This window comes from Homarus americanus, unplaced genomic scaffold (genome assembly GCF_018991925.1).
Source record: "Homarus americanus isolate GMGI-L3 unplaced genomic scaffold, GMGI_Hamer_2.0 scaffold26351, whole genome shotgun sequence".
NCBI classification, from domain to species: domain Eukaryota; kingdom Metazoa; phylum Arthropoda; class Malacostraca; order Decapoda; family Nephropidae; genus Homarus; species Homarus americanus.
Window position 1 is genome coordinate 7,528,803 of NW_024724368.1, and position 20,000 is coordinate 7,548,802.

Genomic DNA, 20,000 nt, shown 5'->3' on the forward strand with positions numbered 1-20,000 from the left:
TAGAAATAACATTTGAAATTTAGCTACACTTCATTATACCCAAGTTTGCTAAAAAAAAAATTACATGGAGAGTATGAATGTTGTCCACATAATAAAGAAGACTGGATCCAATAACATTTCATTGGTTTATTCCAACATTACCTAAAGCCACATATTGTACTGTATAAAATATCAGCATTCAGAGAATGAGGACATATTACTAAACATGACAATATGTCAGTGCACCTCTCCCCTACCCAGCAAGGAGAACTGCTTACCTCTCCCTCTCATGTCAAAGACCTCGCACAATCGCTACTGTCAGGCAGATAGGAGCCAATGACATTCTATTTTGTAACCTGTATTAAAACTATTGTATAACCATGCAAGAAAAGCTGGCATTCAGAGAGATAGGTGAAATGCTTATTTAGCATCCTTAGTCTGGCCATTCTGGGAGTTTTACTCTGATGTAAACAAACACAACTGCCACATCTCATAAAACCCACAAATAAATGTAACAGGTGGAACTGTGGGCGACTGTACCCCAGATAAATTAAAATTATTCAAGATTTGCTAAAAAATGTATACGGTACTCTTCAATAGATTTTTACTTCATCACTATTGGAAATTATAACCCAAGCACAGCTAGAAGGGGAAAGTAACAAACTGTTTTGGATGCATACAGTTATTTTCTTAGTGCTTTTGATGCATTTTAATTGCATTTTTTTCCTTCTTATTTCCTCCACAGCACAGGGATTGCCCATTAAAATGCCTTCACTTTCCCCTACCATGATGGAGGGAACCATAATCAAATGGCTGAAGAAAGAAGGTGATCCTATTCAACCAGGAGATGTTTTATGTGACATTCAAACTGATAAAGCTGTTGTTTCCATGGATACTGAGGATGAAGGCACCCTAGCCAAAATTTTGGTATGTGTACAGTTTAGTATACTAGTACATCTTCATAAAATTTAGGGTTTGTATTTTTTTTAATACCATTTCTTTCTCTACAGATTTGATGCAGATTTGCAGATTGTTCTTCTTTTAGTGGAACCTTAAAGTTGGAATATTAACAAATCATTTCTTTTTCAGCTGGATTTTTGGGTTTTGGTGAAGATGATGAGAGTGGATCATTTATGAACAACCTTTTTGAAGCACACTGTGAGTTGGCAGCTAATCATCAATCAGATGTGACAGATAACATACTCCTCCAGAAAAAAGATAATGAAAAGCCATTACTTAAAGGTGCACACTTGAAAGAGATCTGGGAAAGTGAGGTAGATGTTCAACACAGAAAACAAATAAGGCGAGGGAAGGACAGAAAAGATGAAGCTGCAAATCGCTCCGAGTCTTTATTTACTGAGATGTCTGTACTAAACAGTAAGGTAGACACTCCATTGCAAGAGAACCAATATCAGTCAAAGTAAAATGGAGCATTATAAATTAAACCTACTTAAAGTTCAGGGAAATGGAGAATTCGAAGAATCCACTGTGACAAAACCAAAGTTACAAATAGAATTGCATACATTAGCTTCCAAAGACAAAGCTGCTAATAAATCAATGTGTGAAAAAGATTCTTTTGATAATCATGATCATAGGAAAGAGGTTGATGATAATGTTGCTAATGTGGTAGTTAAAAGATGGGAGGATTTGCCGGGTTTGCCAATAGAAGCTGGTGGGAAAGTTGCAGTTTCATCCACTGAAGTTGAAGGTAAAAAATGGTGAAAGAAAATATCAACCAGGCAGATAGTGACCATGTCATAGAGCAGTTATATGTTCTGACTAAAGTGGTAGACTCACCTGAGGTGGTTCTTGCAAACCTTCAATCATTGGAAGAGTTGGCCGAGGAATCGGAATTTGTCCACCACCAATCAAAATTAGAACCTGAGGATGAACCAGAAAATATTGTTATGCTCAACTTCTCAACTCCTAAGTCATTTGTTCACAAATGTGAATTACTCCATGTTGAGAGCGAAAACCTGAAGAATTTTGCAGAAATAGAGCCATTAGTAGATGATGGTCCATCTGTTATCCCTCTGGAAAGTAATTCTCTACATGAGTATAAGTATCAAGAAATGAGGAAGCCAACCTTGACTATGCCTTTAGAGGCAGCAGTACATGTTGATCCACAACCTATAGACCTTACTGAGGAGTTAACTCAAATTCAGCTTGAAAATTTTTGTTCAAATTCACAAAACGGTGAACTAAAAAAGGATGTCTTAAAAGATGCTGATGTGCACTCATTCCATAATAAGGAATTAAAAGATAGTGATGAAAATTTTGTGACAGTTTTTACAAATATAAACTTAACTCACTCATTTACAGTAGTTGAAAGAGAGAAAGCACTTGAATGCAGTAGCAGAACTGTGAAACTTGCTCATCCTTTCCCCAAGATCCCAAACTTTGAAACCATTACCATGCTCCAGGTATGCCATCTGGGTGGTGCAGTGTATATTAGAAGTTTTATGACCTGGGATATATATATATATATATATATATATATATATATATATATATATATATATATATATATATATATATATATATATATATATATATATATATATATATATATATATATATATATATATATATTTTTTTTAAATCACCTGATTTCATTCATATGCATGGAAACATTCTTAAAAGGTCATGCTTGAGTATAGGATTAATGTACCTGTACAGTATAGTACAGTATTTTGTAAGTGCATGGGATGATACAGTTGTACCCCGCTTTACACGGTCAATTGAACCCACAGGGTACCGCGTTAAGTGAAAACCGCGTTAAGTGAACAACAGAACATATGGGATTAATTCCAATAGAGACTGGCCCGACCCCCAAACTCCACTTTTTGACGACACACAACTATGTTGTAGTAAAAATATTATCTTAACTTTATGATGGTATGCACACACAATTAATAATTAAGAGAAATATCAATAATATTAGGTTTTTTAACACTTACATTAGTAGAAAAGATGGCTGGGCACACGGGATATTGGTTCCGAGGCAGAGGGCAGATTATTGGCCCTCACCTGTAATTGTATCACTTGTATCACTATCCACCACAGAGGCTTGCAGGGCCTCTTTGTCAAACCCCTCAAAGTCCATATAAGTCCATATCCTCACTATAATTATCACTATCACTGACTTGGGCCGGCTGTGGTGGGTGGCGGGTGAAGAACTCGGTAATGTTTTGATGACTGGGCGACCTTGTGCTCATCGTGCCTGCGCCGCTTCCCGCGTATATGAGTAGATGAATCGCGTTAAGTGAAACCGGGTAAAGTGGGGTAATACTGTACATATAATACAGTACTACTGTTAAAATTAATTTTGATAATTGCTTCTTGAGACTAATTGCTGCACTGCCCAGATTGCCCTGGTACATATAAACCACAGCATATTCGGAAATTCCTTTTATCATATATCTTTAATTGCAGCAATGTGATGCAATTAAATTTTTAATGCATATCTTCATTGTGTAATATCAAGGAATGTGCTATGTAGTTCTGTTAATTTTGCCTCAAAGATACTGTGACAGTTCTATCTTCACACCATTTGAATAGTTATGTAGCAAGATTTTATCTTTACAAATGGAGAACATTATAGTTTTGAAATGACCAGAACATGATTAAATTTGTCAGTCATTAATGGAACAGACTTCACACTTTTACATCAGTAAAATATCACGAGTGATAATTTTTTTTACTTGTGCTTTTACCTAACCTATGGATAGAGTTCTTACTGGGTTACTCTGAAGGCAACCCATATTATCAGTCCTAAACTCGTTTCAATAATGTCCGACACTTAAAATCGGATGATAGTCTTTGGGAGTCCTCCCTTCCTTGCACAACCTCAACATATATTACTCTATCCAGGCTAGTGCCTTTAGGATTATTGAGATTTTCCCTTTTAGCCGTGGAGGCCGATTTGACTTGCGATTGGCATAAAATGATTTCTCATTCTGTTTCTTTAAGGCATACTACATAGTTTGGGTTTCTAAGTTGTACTGGCAACACACTTTGTTCATTGACTGTCCTTGGTCCAGTTTTTTGCAGAATTTCCAACATTTCTGTAATTCTTTCTCATTATTAGCACTATTACTGTTGTGTTAGTTTTAGGGCAAAATTGAATGTATATTGTACATGTATTAAACCAAAAGTACAGAACACACCCAGCAGGTAGGATGATTCCCTGAATACTAACAGGTGACTCTGCATCAGTCGTAGCTCAAGCATGGGTGACATATTGGCTAAAATTTAGGGTCTCTCAACCCATCAGGGATTGGGTGTTGACCACAGAACTTGCTCATATTTATAAATGAGAGATTTGGAACAAGATGCAATGTAATGGGGATTCAACCTGGTGATCTAAAGTCTCATTAGCTTTTGAAGAAACCAATATCCCAGGGATTCAAGATTTTGTCAGCATTACTTAACTGGCTGAGGAACTGTTTAACCTCCTGCTGGAGGATGTCATGCCCATTGGCCACAGCAAACTGGTCAGGGATTTCTTCCGTGGTGGTATACAAGGTCATTTGTCTCCTCCCCTTGGCTGAAAAATTAGATTTCATACTTAAATTTTCCATTTATTATCTTTAGAGAATTGATAATTTATGATTTACTGAACCATAACCATCCTCCTTCAGTCCACTAACTTCAACAATATGAAAAAGACTTTGAAACTATGGAATATACTGTACAGTATATGTGCATTTTTTCAGTCGCCTCTGATTGTGAATACAGTAGTATGTACCTATAAGACTGTTGACATGATGAAGAACATACTTATCCATTGAAGTTTGAATAAACTCATATTTTGAGCATTGAGAATTCTTCAGTAGTTTATACTGCATGCACCTTTTTTTATTCCCCCGAAATTTCATACATTTGGCACTAGTCAGCTATGTTGTCTGTCAAAGGGCACACTAGTCTGCCAGTTAAAAAACAAACAACCATGCTGATAATTAGTCCAAACCGAAAATATTAACAACCAAGTGAGTCTTTATGCAATCCTGTACAATTCTATTTCTGTACTACAGGTATGTGTTTTGATAAATCTAGTTTTAATTTATTTGTCAAGTGATTTATGTAGAGTGTATTCCATAAGCCATTGATATATAACGTGATTTCCTGTATTACCAGGTTCCAGAAGACACAAAAGATGTGAAAGTTGGCACCTTGATAGCAGTAATGGCAGCTGAAGGGGAAGATTGGAAAACCATAGAAATCCCTGCAATGGATGATGACTCCATTTCAGTGGCTAGTGCACCATCAGTCACAGATACACCCACAGTTATTCCTGTTGCGGATCATGGGTGTGTATAATACTGTATTGGAAGGACATTTTATTTACTGCCAAGAGGCATTATTTTCCTAATTATTGATACAGCTTCCAGGAAAGCAGATTTACCTGAAAACCATTTTTTTTAATCTGGTTAGTTTTGAAACTGGCAGGTTTTCCATTTGGTAATGCCACAGTGGCACACGCCTCAGTTTTAGGCTGCCACTGTTTATTTATACAAGAAACCATAAACTTTTTTAAATACCATTTCAGCTCTCTGATTTGACTTGGAAATAAAGAAAATATAATATAAAACTATAAATAAATCAAATGAAAGTGAGACCTTATTAATACAACAAAATGTAATTTCACTACAATTACCATATTATTTTTGGTTCATTTGGTACTGGGTTAATAAAACATCGTTAGATAATAAATTTCCTGAAAAAAATTCCCACTCGACCCCAGAAGAGTTATTGTGGTACAGCATACCCTTAAAATTAGCGGGGATTTGGATCTCAAAATGGGGGGGAGGCAGGGGGGGCATTTTTATCCGTGTGCAAAGAAACGTATACTGTATTACATTTATGTAATTGCCCTTAGGAAAAGTTTTCTTTTACCTGTACTGTATACAGTAGGTGTGTAACCACCACACACAAAACATATACAAATAAATAAATAATGGGAAAATCCTCTCACAAATAACGAGAAACAAGACAACAAAATGTATCTTAGTGTAGAAAAAATGTGAATCTACCCTCAAGTCAACTCCATGCTTTGTTATTAAAGTTGGGTTGCCATATGGCAGTTTTTTCCTCGTAAAAATTACTGTCTCTAGAATGAATGGTATTTGAGCGCCAGCTGAGTTGATATGTAGATCAAACTTACAAAATTTCTTTTGTAGCCATCTAGCCAACCCAACATGAAGGATGTCCATAATTGTGGTGTAATACTGTACTTTTTTCACAATATGTATGTAGGATGGTGTGTGCATGTAACTGAGTAAAAATAAATGAAGAAAGTTACGTATATCTACCCAAAAATACAAGTTGAAAAACAACCATAACACCTCTCAGCCATAGTTTTCTTAAAATAATATATACAGTAACAGGAAATGTGAGGAATAAATAAAAATAAAACCAGTAAATAAGTTAAAACAACAAATTTTATTGCCAAACCGGTAAATAAAAGCCAAATGAAAGTACAACACTCACCACATGCATACACTATCTGCTCCACCAGTAAACGAAGATCAACTGGGACGCCGATTCCCTAGCAGCACTCCCCACCAGCTACACTCTGCGCTCTCCTCCCTTTACGTGTTTGCCCTTAGGACAATTATTTCTTTTATCTTTTTCACAATGTGCATTTAGGATGGTGTGTGCATGTAACGGAGTAAAAATACGTTTAGAAAGTTACGTATATCTACCCGAAAATACGAGTTGAAAAAACATAACACTCCACAGCTTGGCCCAGTAGCCTGGTGTGTGTGTGGTTTTTCTTTTTCTTTTTTTTAAACAGGGATTAGCCCACCTGGGCACAGGTCACTGGCCCACATCGGGGCTTGGGGGGGGGGGTGTAATAATAATAATACAGTGGAGTCTGCATTTATGCGGTCAATTGAACCCGTGGAGGCCCGCGTAAAATGAGAAACGCGTAAATGAAATAACAGAACATATGGGATTAATTGAAATAGAGACTGGGCCGACCCCCAAACTCCACTTTTTCCGACACAATACCTACGTTGTATTAAAAATAACATCTTAATTTTATGATGGTATGCACACACAATATATTTAAGAGAAATACAGTAGCCGCCAGTTACTGTCCATTCAAATAATGGACTCAACTCCCCCCACCCCCTCTCTTCCCACGCTCGCTGGCTCCTCCCTCTCTGAGAAATGCTTGGGTGAAAACAGTAGGCTTACATTTTTAGTAATAAATAATACCTCAGACTAAAATTAGGATAATGTAATTGACATTGCTGGATTCTTTGCAAGACGAGGAATATTTTGAATATAAACGTCATATATTTTGCACAAAAGATAAAAATTTTGCTCTTTTTAATCAAAATTCTTAAATTAGATCTAAAAATTTGTATGTCTATTGCAAATTTTATGATGTTTATATTCAAAATAATCACAATCTTATAAGAATTCCAGCAATGTAAATTATATTCTGGCCAGGTAATTTGTATGACTTTTATGAGCTAAAACAAATATCTTCAGTAAATAAACAAATTATACTTGACCCAGACACTATCTGTCAATCAAAATACCCCACCTCCGGCTCCCCCCCTCTTCCCACGCTTGCTGGGTCCCTCCCTCCCTCCCTACCCCCCCACCTTCCCTTCCTACCAGAGAAATGTTTGGGTGAAAACATTAGGCTTACATTTTTAGTAATAAATAATACCTCAGACTAAAGTTAGGATAATATAATTGACATTGGTGGATTCCTTGCAAGACCAGGAATATTTTGAATATAAGCGTCATATATTTTGCACAAAAGATAAAATTTTTGCTCTGTAATCAAAATTCTTAAATTAGATCTAAAATTTGTATGTCTAATGCAAATTCCATGATGTTTATATTCAAAATAATCACAATCTAATAAGAATTCCAGCGATGTAAATTATATTCTGGCCGGGTAATTTGTATGAATTTTATGAGCTAAAACAAATATCTTCAGTAAATAAACAAATTATACTTCACCCGTGTAAATGGGTAAATTCACCGCGTAATTCTGGCATCCCGTTGTGGCAAGGTACCGCGTAAACGAGAACCGCGTAAACCAAGGTATTACTGTACAGTATTATGTACGATGTATAGCATTTATTAAAGCAGTTTTGGAGTACTACTATAGTTTATGGGTATTTTTTAGTCTCTGGTACCTAACCCGTGAATTATCAAGACTCCATCGTGATATGCGTGCAACCTAGGGGACAGTCAGAGGCAGGCTGATGATGCTGTGACATGTTGCAGCTCTTATTAAACCAGGAACTTTTTGTGTTAAGCAAACTTTCCCTAGTTGGTTCCTTGTGCTAATATGAATTTTGAGTTGTGCAAACTCATGTTAAGTGAGAACTACCTGCACTTTATGTCCTCTTGTTCTCTCAAGGTTTATGATTTAGCAGGAAATTATTAAAAAAAAAAACCAATAAACCACATAGTACAGTAAAACCTCACTAAGGCGGACTAATTGAGGGGAAGGGGTGTCCGGATAAGAGGTCGTCCACCCTAGAGCAAATTTTTCCAAAAAGACCTCCATTTTAAACAATAAATGAGTACACCACCAAAGTATTCAAGTTTTATAAAAAAAAAATGCTGTACATGTTTTTTAATCAAAATTAATTTTAAAAATGAGTGTGCAGTACATGCTGTAAAGTACTGTACACGTACTTTTAGTTCACTGATAAGGTCTTTGGCTTAAGCTTCTCGTCACCCTTATGGATACCAAACACTTTCCTAGGGCCCATGGTCATGGTTTAATTTTTCAATAATAATGCAAAAAATATGAATGCTACTTCAGCCTACGGTGAATGCACTAAATGTATAAAAACGATAAATAATGACATAAAAACACCAAAAATACAGTACGTACTGTGCCATATTTTACGGAAAGGAGTATTTAGAAAAAACTTGTGTGTGTTTTTCACCTGTAGTCATAGTTTTCTTAAAATAATATACAGTACTGTACTGTATACAGTAACAGGAAATGTGAGAAATAAAAAAAAAATATATATATACTGTAATACCAACAAAAAATACTGTATCGCCAAATCAGTAAATAAGAGCCAAATGAAAGTTCAACACAGCTGCCATTTGCAGATTACTCCGTTTCACCACAGTAACGAACATCAGCTGGCACGCCAATTCCCTAGCAATGCCCCCCCCCCCCACGACCGTCTTCCCATCCCTCACTCAGCAGGCTAACTCGTGTGCAAAGAAATGTATATTCCCTTTGTGTTTTCCCCTAGGACAATTATTTCTTTTACTTTTTCACAAATGTGTGCTTGTAACAGAGTAAAAATAATTGAAGAAAGTTACGTACGGTATATCTATCCCAAAAATACGAGTTGAAAAACAACCATAACACCACAACTTGGCCTAGTAGCCTGGTGGTTCCAGTGACAATTTTAACCTGGCTACAATGCTGTATGATATATATGGACACAAAATAGTACCTTCAGCTGTATATTATTATATTACTCTTATATTACTCTTATTAATTATGTATAGTAAAGTACTGCAGAACATGTATTAATTCTATGTAATATAAGAGTAATATAATAATATACAGCTGAAGGTACTACTTTGTGTCCATATATATCATACAAATGCCATGATTAATCACTATTAAACACTATTATATCAGTAAACACTAATAATAACAGTAAATCCAGTGAAATATGGCAGGGAGGAAGGAGAGATGCAACTGCAGACGACGCTTTAACTAGTGTCACTCACTCGCTCCCATTGCCAGGCGTACGAGAGAAATACATATCTTGTAGTCGAATTTGAAAACAGTGATGGGCACAGTGATAAACAAATTAAATAAACCATGCATTTACCTATGATAATATAATAAGATACACTATCTTTACTAGAGTGAATGAAATAATATTCCCCAAAACAACAATTGATAACTCTCAGGCACCTGTGTCACACGTGCGGATGCCTTCGTCCCTTTAAATTTGTAGACATGTCATCTGAAGACAAATTTTTACTACTTCATTTTAATTATTTTAATTTCCGAATTATTTTTATTTAAATAATTTTGTCCAGATTAAGCGATATCCGCCTTTGCTTTCTGTCACTGATGGATCATAAAAGACAACCTCTTGGCTTGACTTTTCCTGCAGTTTATAAAATAATTGAGTGATACAGTACAGTACTGTACATAAAAATTATGCCCTACTACAGTAGGGTGTGTCATAGGAGGGAAGATCAGCTAAAACTAATGGCCCATCACTTTTTTGGTAGATTTTAGTGTATATAAACAGAAAATAATTTCAGTTTCAATATTTTGCAACCTTTTGCTAGGTAAATTTTAGCGTGAAATTTATCGAAAATCTAACGTACAGCTGCATTAGTGCATTACAATTAAATAGTGAACATTGCTTTCTGACTTCATTCTTTAACAACCCAACTAACAATATTTTTTTCTGTTTCAGATTCTGATGCATTTATAAGTTGATAATATTTATGGCTGCTTGTGTCAAGACGAGGAACCAAAAATCCAGCCATCTCAGTCACTATCTTGGGTCTGGGAGAGAGCTCCTGAAGTCGGAGTTGCCTACATTGAGAGATGCTTTGAGATACGGTGTTTTAATCAGGCAAATCAGTGAAAAGAACCAAAGAACTTACACAAACAAAGACATTGCCAGTGATATGACCAAAGCTGTCTTGGCACAGTACACTCTGGCTAATGCTCAGTTCAAGCCTCCAGTCATAACAAGTCAGAAGAAGATTAGTGAGAGACTGCTAGCCAGTTGGGAAAAGGCAAGAGATATCTCTCTTGGGAGAGGAAAACTTGCAGTTAAGGACAGCTTTGCCAAGCAACTGGACCAGTTATTTGACATAATTACTTGCAAGTGCCCAATTGTTCTCTGTCCTGAGTTTGGATGCGATCGTGACTGTAAATCCGAGGCCCACATCTCCTGTATTTGCAAGCGTGAACTGAAGATTCCTATGATCGAACTGGCATTTGTCAAAGCACAGAGAGAAGACTGGCAGTATAGGGCTCTCATGATTTCTAGCAAAGATATTCCGGAGCCCAAGAGACAGGAGGCTGCCACAGAGAGACAGAAGAGGAGAAGAGTTGCCGAGGAAAAGAGACTTGAGAAGGCCCAGGGTGAGGTAAAAAAGGCCGATGATTGGAGTCAAGCTGATTCAGAGTTTAATGACTTCCCCATGGCTGATCCGAGTGCTGACCAGGAGAATGGTGACTTTGTCCCTAACCCAGAAAATAATGATCCCAAACCTTCCAGGCATAAGATTCGAAATAGGAAAGATATCCCGAGCATAGCTCTGGCCAGCATGCGACACCACACTGGTCTCAGAGAAACTGCAGAGATAGCAACAGCTGCCTGGATTGACGGTGGTTTGACAACACCTGATGATGTTCACCTGGTGATAGATCATAACAAAGTAAGGAGAGCTCAGGAGAAACTTGTCAGTAACCTAGAAGAGGAGTTTGATAAGGGGATAAGAGAAAATGGAATCAATTGTTTGTTCTTTGATGGGAGAAGGGATGACACTAAAGTGTTCATGAAAGTTGGAGATTCTGACAAGTTGTTCCCTGCCATGGTGAAGGAGGAACACTACTCCTGCTGCAGTGAACCAGGAGGGAAGTATTTGTGGCATTTCACCCAGAGAAAGATGACATCAGGAAACCAGCTGAGATAGTGGCAGATAACATTGTGAACTGGCCCAGAGAGAGGAACATAGGCCAGACCCTGCAGGCCATTGGAGGACAGCACCAACACGAACACAGGGTGGCAAGGGGAGGTCATACAGTGGATAGAGCGGAATATTGGGAGGAAGCTGGTCTGGATTGTTTGTGACCTCCACACCAACGAGTTGCCACTCAGACATCTGATCCAGGAGCTGGATGGCAAGACTTTTTCAAACAACAGATGGTCTGGTCCTCTTGGCAAGATGCTGGACTCTGCCACTGAGTTAGAAATAAATCCGAGCTTTGAAAAAATCACAGTTGGCCCTCCACTCGTTGAGCTTTGCACATACTGTCATTGACGACCTGAGTACTGACCAGTACTATGGTTACATGATTTGCAGTGCCATCAAAACTGGGGTCATGCCTGATAGACTTGGTTACCTGCAGATAGGTCCAGTCTCACATTCTAGGTGGCTCACAACGGCTCTCAGGTTCTGTGAAGAATTTGGGCCGCCATCGCTAAACTGAAAGGGAACCAGCTTCATTGTAACCCGAGACTTATTATTGTCCAATTCATCGTGAGTGTCTACTTGCCAAATTGGTTCAACACTCAAGGTCGAAATATCGCTCTCCGAAGGTCCGAGGCATGTTCTCTTCCAGCTTGAGCTCCTGAGGAGTCAGCCAAGGAAGGTTGTGTGGAGCAGACTGTGAGGAGATCTTCCTGGCATGCTCATCCCGAGGCAGTTCTGCAGACAATGCTCTGCAGTAAGGATGAGGAGGAGAGAAGAGTGGCAGTCAAAAAGATCTTGGATATGAGACTTATGAGAGGATCTGGGCATGACGAATCAGTTGGTGACGATTCTTCCAGGGTCAGGAAGACTCCTGAAGTCAATCTAGGTGCCAAGACCCTCACTGATCTCATAGATCTGGATAACATCCAGGCTGGCAGTGAGCCCCCTCTTACCTGCAGCCTCACCAATGTTTAAGTCAGAGCTTTCCTGGACAACCCCATGCATGTCCCTGCCTGGCCCTCGCACACCCAGAGTATACTGTAGAGCGTTGTGTACAGCAAGTGAGCGAGGCCAGCAGTCACGTGTACAGCCAGGAGAGGAGGGAAGGCTACATCCGAGCTCAGGTGGTCAGCAGGGAGGTGATGAGTAGAAACAGAAGCAAGAAAGGCATGTTCTCTATGGTGTGCAGCATCACCGGGTCGTAGTAGTAAAACCGGTTTTGTATTTGATGATTTTGTTTTCTAAAGGAATATTAAATTTAATAAGTGTGTCAAGATCATTCGTTTCACTATTCTGGATCATTTTCATCCTAATAAATAACCTGATACATTTACTTTACTTTAAATAAGCTATTTAGTGGTGTTGGTAAAAGGGTGGGAATACTGAATTTTCATAAGATTTCAAGTTAAAATTTACCTAGCAAAAAATGAAAACTTTTCAAATCTGAAGATATCACATGATTCTGCACATAGAACTACATCATTAATACCATGGGCCGATTTTTCAAACTCAAAAAAAAAAAATTCGCCTCCGTATGACACACCCTACTACTACAGTATATACTATATAATAGCTGTATTTCCATGGCAATAGCTTTCCATGTGGAAGAAAATTGTGGTTTTTTAGGTAGGTGGGTTAAAGAAGGTGACAAGCAATAGTCTAGCTGTGACTTCATTAATATACAGTAACATCACACGTTCACTATTTACCTAACCATGGTAACAGTTTGCAGGCGTGGTTTAGATCCACTTGGATGTTGTTTTAAAGGAGATTTATTATTTCTTCCCTTCTCAAATTTTTTTGTAAATGAAATCTTGTGTGTATTTCACTTTTAATGTCATAGTAATTATTTATCTTTTCTAATTCTTGTTGTATGAAAGTACTGTTATTTCAATATTTTGTAAACTATAATATTTTACAGCAATTATGGGCCTTCAGTTCGCCTTTTGCTGGAGCGGTATGGACTCTCAGCTGATCAAGTACCTGCTGGAGGTCCACATGGTAGACTTCTGAAAGGGGATGTTTTACAAGCTATCAAAGAAAAAAATCTACAGTTAAAACCATTACCAGCAGGTTAGATTATAATTTTTTGTCTTGGTGATACAATATTTTATTACCTGTTCTTGAATATTGTGAAAAATATATACTGTACAGTGGAGTCTGCATTTACGCGGCTTTTGCTTACGCATTTGGTCATTTACGCGGTGCGTTGCCAGAATGAAAAGCTTTAATTACTTGGTAAATTTGGTCATCTATGCAGGTGAAGTATAATTTGTTTACTGTATTTACTGAAGATATTTGTTTTAGCTCATAAAATTCATACAAATTACCCGGCCAGAACATAATTTACATTGCTGGAATTCTTATAAGATTGTGATTATTTTAAATATAAACATCATAAAATTTGCATTAGACATACAAATTTTAAATCTAATGTAAGAATTTTAATTAGAAAGAACAAAAATTTTATCTTTTGTGCAAAATATATGATGTTTATATTCAAAATATTCCTGGTCTTGCAAGGAATCCAGCAATGTCAATTATATTATCCTAAATTTAGTCTGAGGTATTATTTATTACTAAAAATGTAAGCCTACTGTTTTCACCCAAACATTTCTCAGAGAGGGAGGAGCCAGCGAGCGTGGGAAAAGGGAGGGGGGAGTTGAGTCCATTATTTGAATGGACATTAAACGGCGACTGTATTTCTCTTAAATATTAATTGTATGTGCATACCATCATAAAATTAAGATATTTTTACTACAACGTAGGTATTGTGTCGGAAAAAGTGGAGTTTGGGGGTCGGCCCAGTCTCTATTTCAATTAATCCCTTATGTTCTGTTATTTCATTTACGCGTTTCTCGTTTTACGCGGGTCTCCACGGGTTCAATTGACCCCATAAATGCAGACTCCACTGTATATAAATATTTTTTTTACGGGGATTAGCCCACCCGGGCACAGGTCACTGACCACATCGGGGCCCGGGGTGCGAAAATGTAATAATAATAATAATAAGTCATAGTAAATAAAATTTATAATAAAAAGTAAAATAAAATATTAATGATAATAATAATAATGAAAACACTGTAATAATAATAATAATAATAATAATAATAATAATAATAATAATAATAATAATAACAATAATAATAATAAATACAAAGAAATACAAGAATGAAAAAAAATCAATAGTGAGAAATGCTATACTGTATGTATGTTGTGTTGTTATGTAAGAGAAACAATTGAGACCCTACAATTGTGTGTAAATGTGGCAGAAAGACGGATCAGCAACCTGGGACTTGATCACAATTTTCGTGGTGCCATATGGCAGCAGGGTCTACCATTAGACAACACATTATGCTTCCAATATCTTCCCAGGCAGTAGTACCTCCCTGTTTGGTAGCTGCCTACTGCATAATAGGTAAACAAAATTTATTTACTAGACTGGTTCCCTATAACATCCTATAGAACAGTGGTACTCAACCTTGTTTGCCCCATGCACCCCTATCACCATATGCCAGAATGTCATTCCCCCCTCCTTTCCAAGATTGTCTGCCTCAAAAAGTGCATTCCAAATAATATGCATATATTACTGAAAATCCTTTATTTTTCCATATTAGTATCAGTTTTCCCCCCCCTGGAAACCTGAGGGGGGGAAATTCCCCCCCTGGTTGAGAACCCCTGCTATAGAAAGACAGTTCTGGGAATGGAAAAAAAGGCAGGGGGTGGGGGGGGGGGGATGCCCATCCTCTTTTCAGCTCACCTATGTAGCTATGGCCAAGGTAAGCTTGTGAACACTGACATGTATTTATTATGTCCCCATCCCAGCAGGTGTCTGCCATTTGGACGAGATCATTATTGACTCAGGATGGTGTCATGGTGCATGAGTGTTACTAAGCGTCACTATAATAATTAAAATAAACATTCGAACTTCAACTAGCCAAGGATGTCCAAAGGCACATCACTCTCCTCCCCAGCCTCCACACTTCCTGAATGAAAAACATGAAAATAACATTATTGACACAGCCTTTTCATCTCCTGTACTTAAACATAATGAAAACTATACGAATGACATTGCGAATGGCATTGACTTTTTTTTAGTTTCATGTACAGTATGATTATGAAAATTATAGTAGTGACTTTTTTTTTTAGTTTAGCAAATTTATTGACAAATCCTGAAGTACAGTTTAACTATTCAGAGTAATTCAGTCAGGAGGTCCTGACACTTCTCTGCCACTCAGGACACAGGTCCATACACAGACTAATTTTTTCTTCATGTACAAAAGATAATGAAAACTAATGAATGACACTGACTGACTTACCTGATGAAGCTGATGCTTTGGATGTTTAAGGTTCAGCTGAGAAAAACTGATGGGGTTTTGGTGTTCATGACTGATGTAAAAAAACTACCTCGAGTTATATTCTGGGCAGAAACTTTTAGTTTTCACTGTAGGAGGTAAATTTAAAGCACAACCAACATCCACTGCGCACTTTCCTTGCTCCATATGCTGATTCACATCAGTTTTCATGTCTAAACTCATGGAAAGATGAGATTTCTTGGCATGAGTACCAGCAGGATTGCTTGCAGCATGTTTTCCAGGTATGGTGATGAGTTTCTTGAATGCTGGGCTAAAAAATAATGCACGGAGCAGCACTAGTGGTTGCCAGCAAGGCAGAACGAGACTGAATTTTGGCAGGCTGGGAACATGTGAGTGAGGTGGGCAGGTGATGGTACTTCCACACTGCCCTACAGTACTGGCACGCACGAGATTCAAAATGACACCATCAGATTTCAGCGACTTATAATAAATATTGTTCCAAAATTATTAAACAGCTTTATCTCGAAACGATGTTGTTTGACACAACAAAAATCAGAAATTGCCTGTAGTATCGGCTAATGCCAGACGATTTTATTCAGCACAGAGGGAGCACAAGGGATTAGATGTGACATGCAGTATACATTAATATTTAATCTATGTAGATAGAGTTTTACATAAACCAACTTTAAGTATCAGTATATCTGCTGTATACCCACCAGTTCCTCCACCTGAGACTCCAAAGCCTGCTGCTGCAACTCCTGCACCACCACGTGCTCCTATCTCACCACCAATCATTGGTGTATCTGAAGATGGCTATGATGATATAGAGGTAACCAACATGAGGAAAACTATTGCCAAAAGACTAACACAGTCAAAGGTTTGTACTCGTGTCTTATTAAATATTTTGTTTATTGAAATACATTTACGGCCATAATTTATTGACAATAGGGTTTTATAATGTGTAATCTTATCTGAAATGAAAGCTGTGAGTTTACAGATTAGATAGTTTATGGGGAAGGTGGTGATGCTCACTTCAGTAATTTAAACTTTTTTGCAGAAATGAAGACAAGCACTGAACAGGTATTGTTACCTGAAGGGTGCACATGAAAAAATTTTTGATTAATTTTGATGTTTGGGCCAATTTCTTATTCTTTCTGTGTTATGAGGAATATAAGCAGTTAAAATTTCTAAGATGATGTTCTCAAATACTAGTGGGAAAAGAATTTTCTAAAATTTTATGGGAAGAAGGCCACTGATACTGAAAGTACGTATGTGAATAAATTCATGGTTTTCATTAAGTAACACTTTTTATTGAAAAAAAATGCAGTCTCAAAATATTAATTAGATATACCGGTACTGTACTTCCACAATTTTAATGGATGAAGGAAATGGGTACAGTCAGTTCTGCTATAACGTGATAGTTGTGTTCTTGTAAAACATCGTGTTATAGAAATTCGCGTAATAGAAATAACAGGGCTTATGGAGAAAATACGGTTAGGTGCAGATTACTACTCGAAATCGAAAAATTTTTAGTAGTTAGCCTAACACAAAGGTTAGCACAGTCTAAATAAATGTTACATTCATATCTAATAATGAAATCATACAGTAAATGTAACACTTTAATGTGAAGAAATATGAATATAACTTGATGGGGGAAAAGGGTGATTTTGAGGTTGATAACATCGAGCTTCTCCAAGTGTTATAGCCTTTCTTTTACGATCATCACCGGGAATGCAATTCACAGAACGCTTCTTGGAGATCTTCTTTACCATATTCACAGTTAATACCACAAAATTGGAGAAATAGTAAGCAAAAATCGCATTACAGCAAACAAGCGTTCGCATTATACAAATATCGTTCCTCTATTCATAAATCGCGTTAGAGCCAATTCGTATTGTCAAAACGCGTTATAGCAGAACTCACTGTACCCAAAATGTATTTTGTATTCATTTTTGACGGGGTTAGTGTCTAATAATTTTTGGCATACCGTATATAATATTTTTCATTTTGGGGGTTGTCTCAATGAACTACTGTACTACAGTACAGAATCATAGGATGCATTTTATTTATTTATTTATTTTTTTTTTTTTTTCATTTCCTACAGTATGTAAGTCATCATCATTTTACAGGCACCTTCCATGTTTGCAGCTCTACCGATGTGATTCTTGACCTACCGCTAGCTTTTCTTCCCTTCACATTTGGGCTCATGCTCATCTTGACCCAATTTGTCTCAACCATTCTCTCCACATGCCCAAACCATCTGAACCTGCCTCCACGCAGGACTTCACCAATACAGTACTCTTAGTACTCAGTCACCTTCTTGGCTCTGAACAGGGCCTCCCATCTTCATGTCAAATTGTACATCAACTTCACCATTCTCATTTCAGCTTGCTGAAATCCACTTGTATCCTCTTTTAACTGTCCATATTTTACTGCCACATAACATCACACTTCTCACATTAGCCACATACATTCTTCCTTTCATTCGAAGTGAGGATCCTCTTGCCATTAATAAAGGCAGCAACTCCCTAAACTTCTATTTACAGACAGCACATAACCACTTTCCACCATGGGTCCCTCTCCCAAACCAGTAATCAATACAGTACTTTTGTTTTTGCCACATTCAGTCTCAGGCCCTTTGCCTGTACTTCATCCTTCCATTTCTTAAAATTTTCCACTGCCTCTTCAATACTATCTGCTATCAGCAATAAGTAATCAGCATACATCCTATAACAGGCCAGTCCTAAAGTCCCATGACATTGCCTCCTACACCGTGGTAAATAAACTCCCACTTTCAAATTCCTCACTTTCCTCCACATTTACTCTCACAAAGAGGTTTTTGAGCCCTTATACAATGCCATAACCACTTGAACAAGATACTCTTGACTCCTGTCAATTGCCTTCTCTAAGATTACATACTGTATATTTCGTATAATTTTCTTTTTCCTTAGATATTTCTCTTGTACAGTAGTTGCCTGGTCATAACTATTGCCCCTGTAGTCCCCTTACCTGGGATAAACCCAAACTGCATTTTATCTATGTCCACTGTTCCCTTATCAATTTCTTGATCACTTTCAACAACTTTCATAACCTGATCTAGCAGCTTCAGGCCTCTGAAGTTCCTGCATTCAAGTGCATCACCTTTACCCTCTCTAAGTGATCTGTCATAACTCATAAGAGCTGTTTTCATTCTAACAAGTTTGTACTACCCAAGAGTATCCAGAGACAGGTCACTATTGCAGTATAGTATTATGCCTTTGAATGTTTCATCCTGGAGTAACATCACATCCTGTGTAACATTATTTTTAAATTGTAACTAAAGTGGAGACCACATAAGGTTATGTTCCTGCATCCGTTTAGTAGAGATGATCCTGTTGAGATTCTTTATACTATTAATTAAGAAAAATTTGTTGGAGTCAACAACATGCTATATCAATAACCCCCCCTCTTTTGTTTCTTTTTTTTATTCTTGTATGAGGTCAGAGATGTGATACCAAAATGTTACAGGAAGAAATTTTTACTCAATAAGTTGAGGACTCGCTACTCAGTTGCCATACCTAGGTAAGGCTTCTTAGCATCCATGATGAGTTCCACAAGTTTAGTATCCTGGCAGATATTTGGGATAACTTTATTTTCAAAATGGAAATTAGTGTTTGTAATAAGAATATCACCTACATTTGTATACAGTATACTATATTTAGTAAGTAACTGGGAAAAGAAAATGCAACTACAAAAAATTCACCCTCTGTTGTGTTTATGCTCACCAAATTGGAACAGCTTTTCAGTAATTCTAAGATAAAATTTAAACTACAGCTGTTCCCCGACTTACGACGGAGTTAGAAACCCAAATCCAAGTCGTAAGTCGAAAATGCTGAAATAATACATAGAAAATCTAAAATGGGTCTCTTTTTCTTCTCAGTACCAAAAAACTCACTTTTAAGCTTGCCAGCCATTTTAAAGTGAATTACAAACGAAAATTTTGTCAGTACACAGCGTAATCACTGACGTTGGGACTCGAAA

At 37.2% G+C, this 20,000-nt stretch overlaps 1 protein-coding gene across 1 annotated transcript in view; it reads left to right on the forward strand.

Annotated features, from left to right (window-relative positions):
• Positions 1-20,000, forward strand: part of LOC121864255 (pyruvate dehydrogenase protein X component, mitochondrial-like) — a 34,360-nt gene that overhangs the window by 4,478 nt on the left and 9,882 nt on the right. The window contains exons 2-5 of the mRNA XM_042363333.1: positions 725-906; positions 5,119-5,291; positions 13,586-13,737; positions 16,700-16,857. Coding sequence (XP_042219267.1) covers positions 725-906; positions 5,119-5,291; positions 13,586-13,737; positions 16,700-16,857 — 665 coding nt within the window. The remainder of the gene's footprint in view (positions 1-724; positions 907-5,118; positions 5,292-13,585; positions 13,738-16,699; positions 16,858-20,000) is intronic.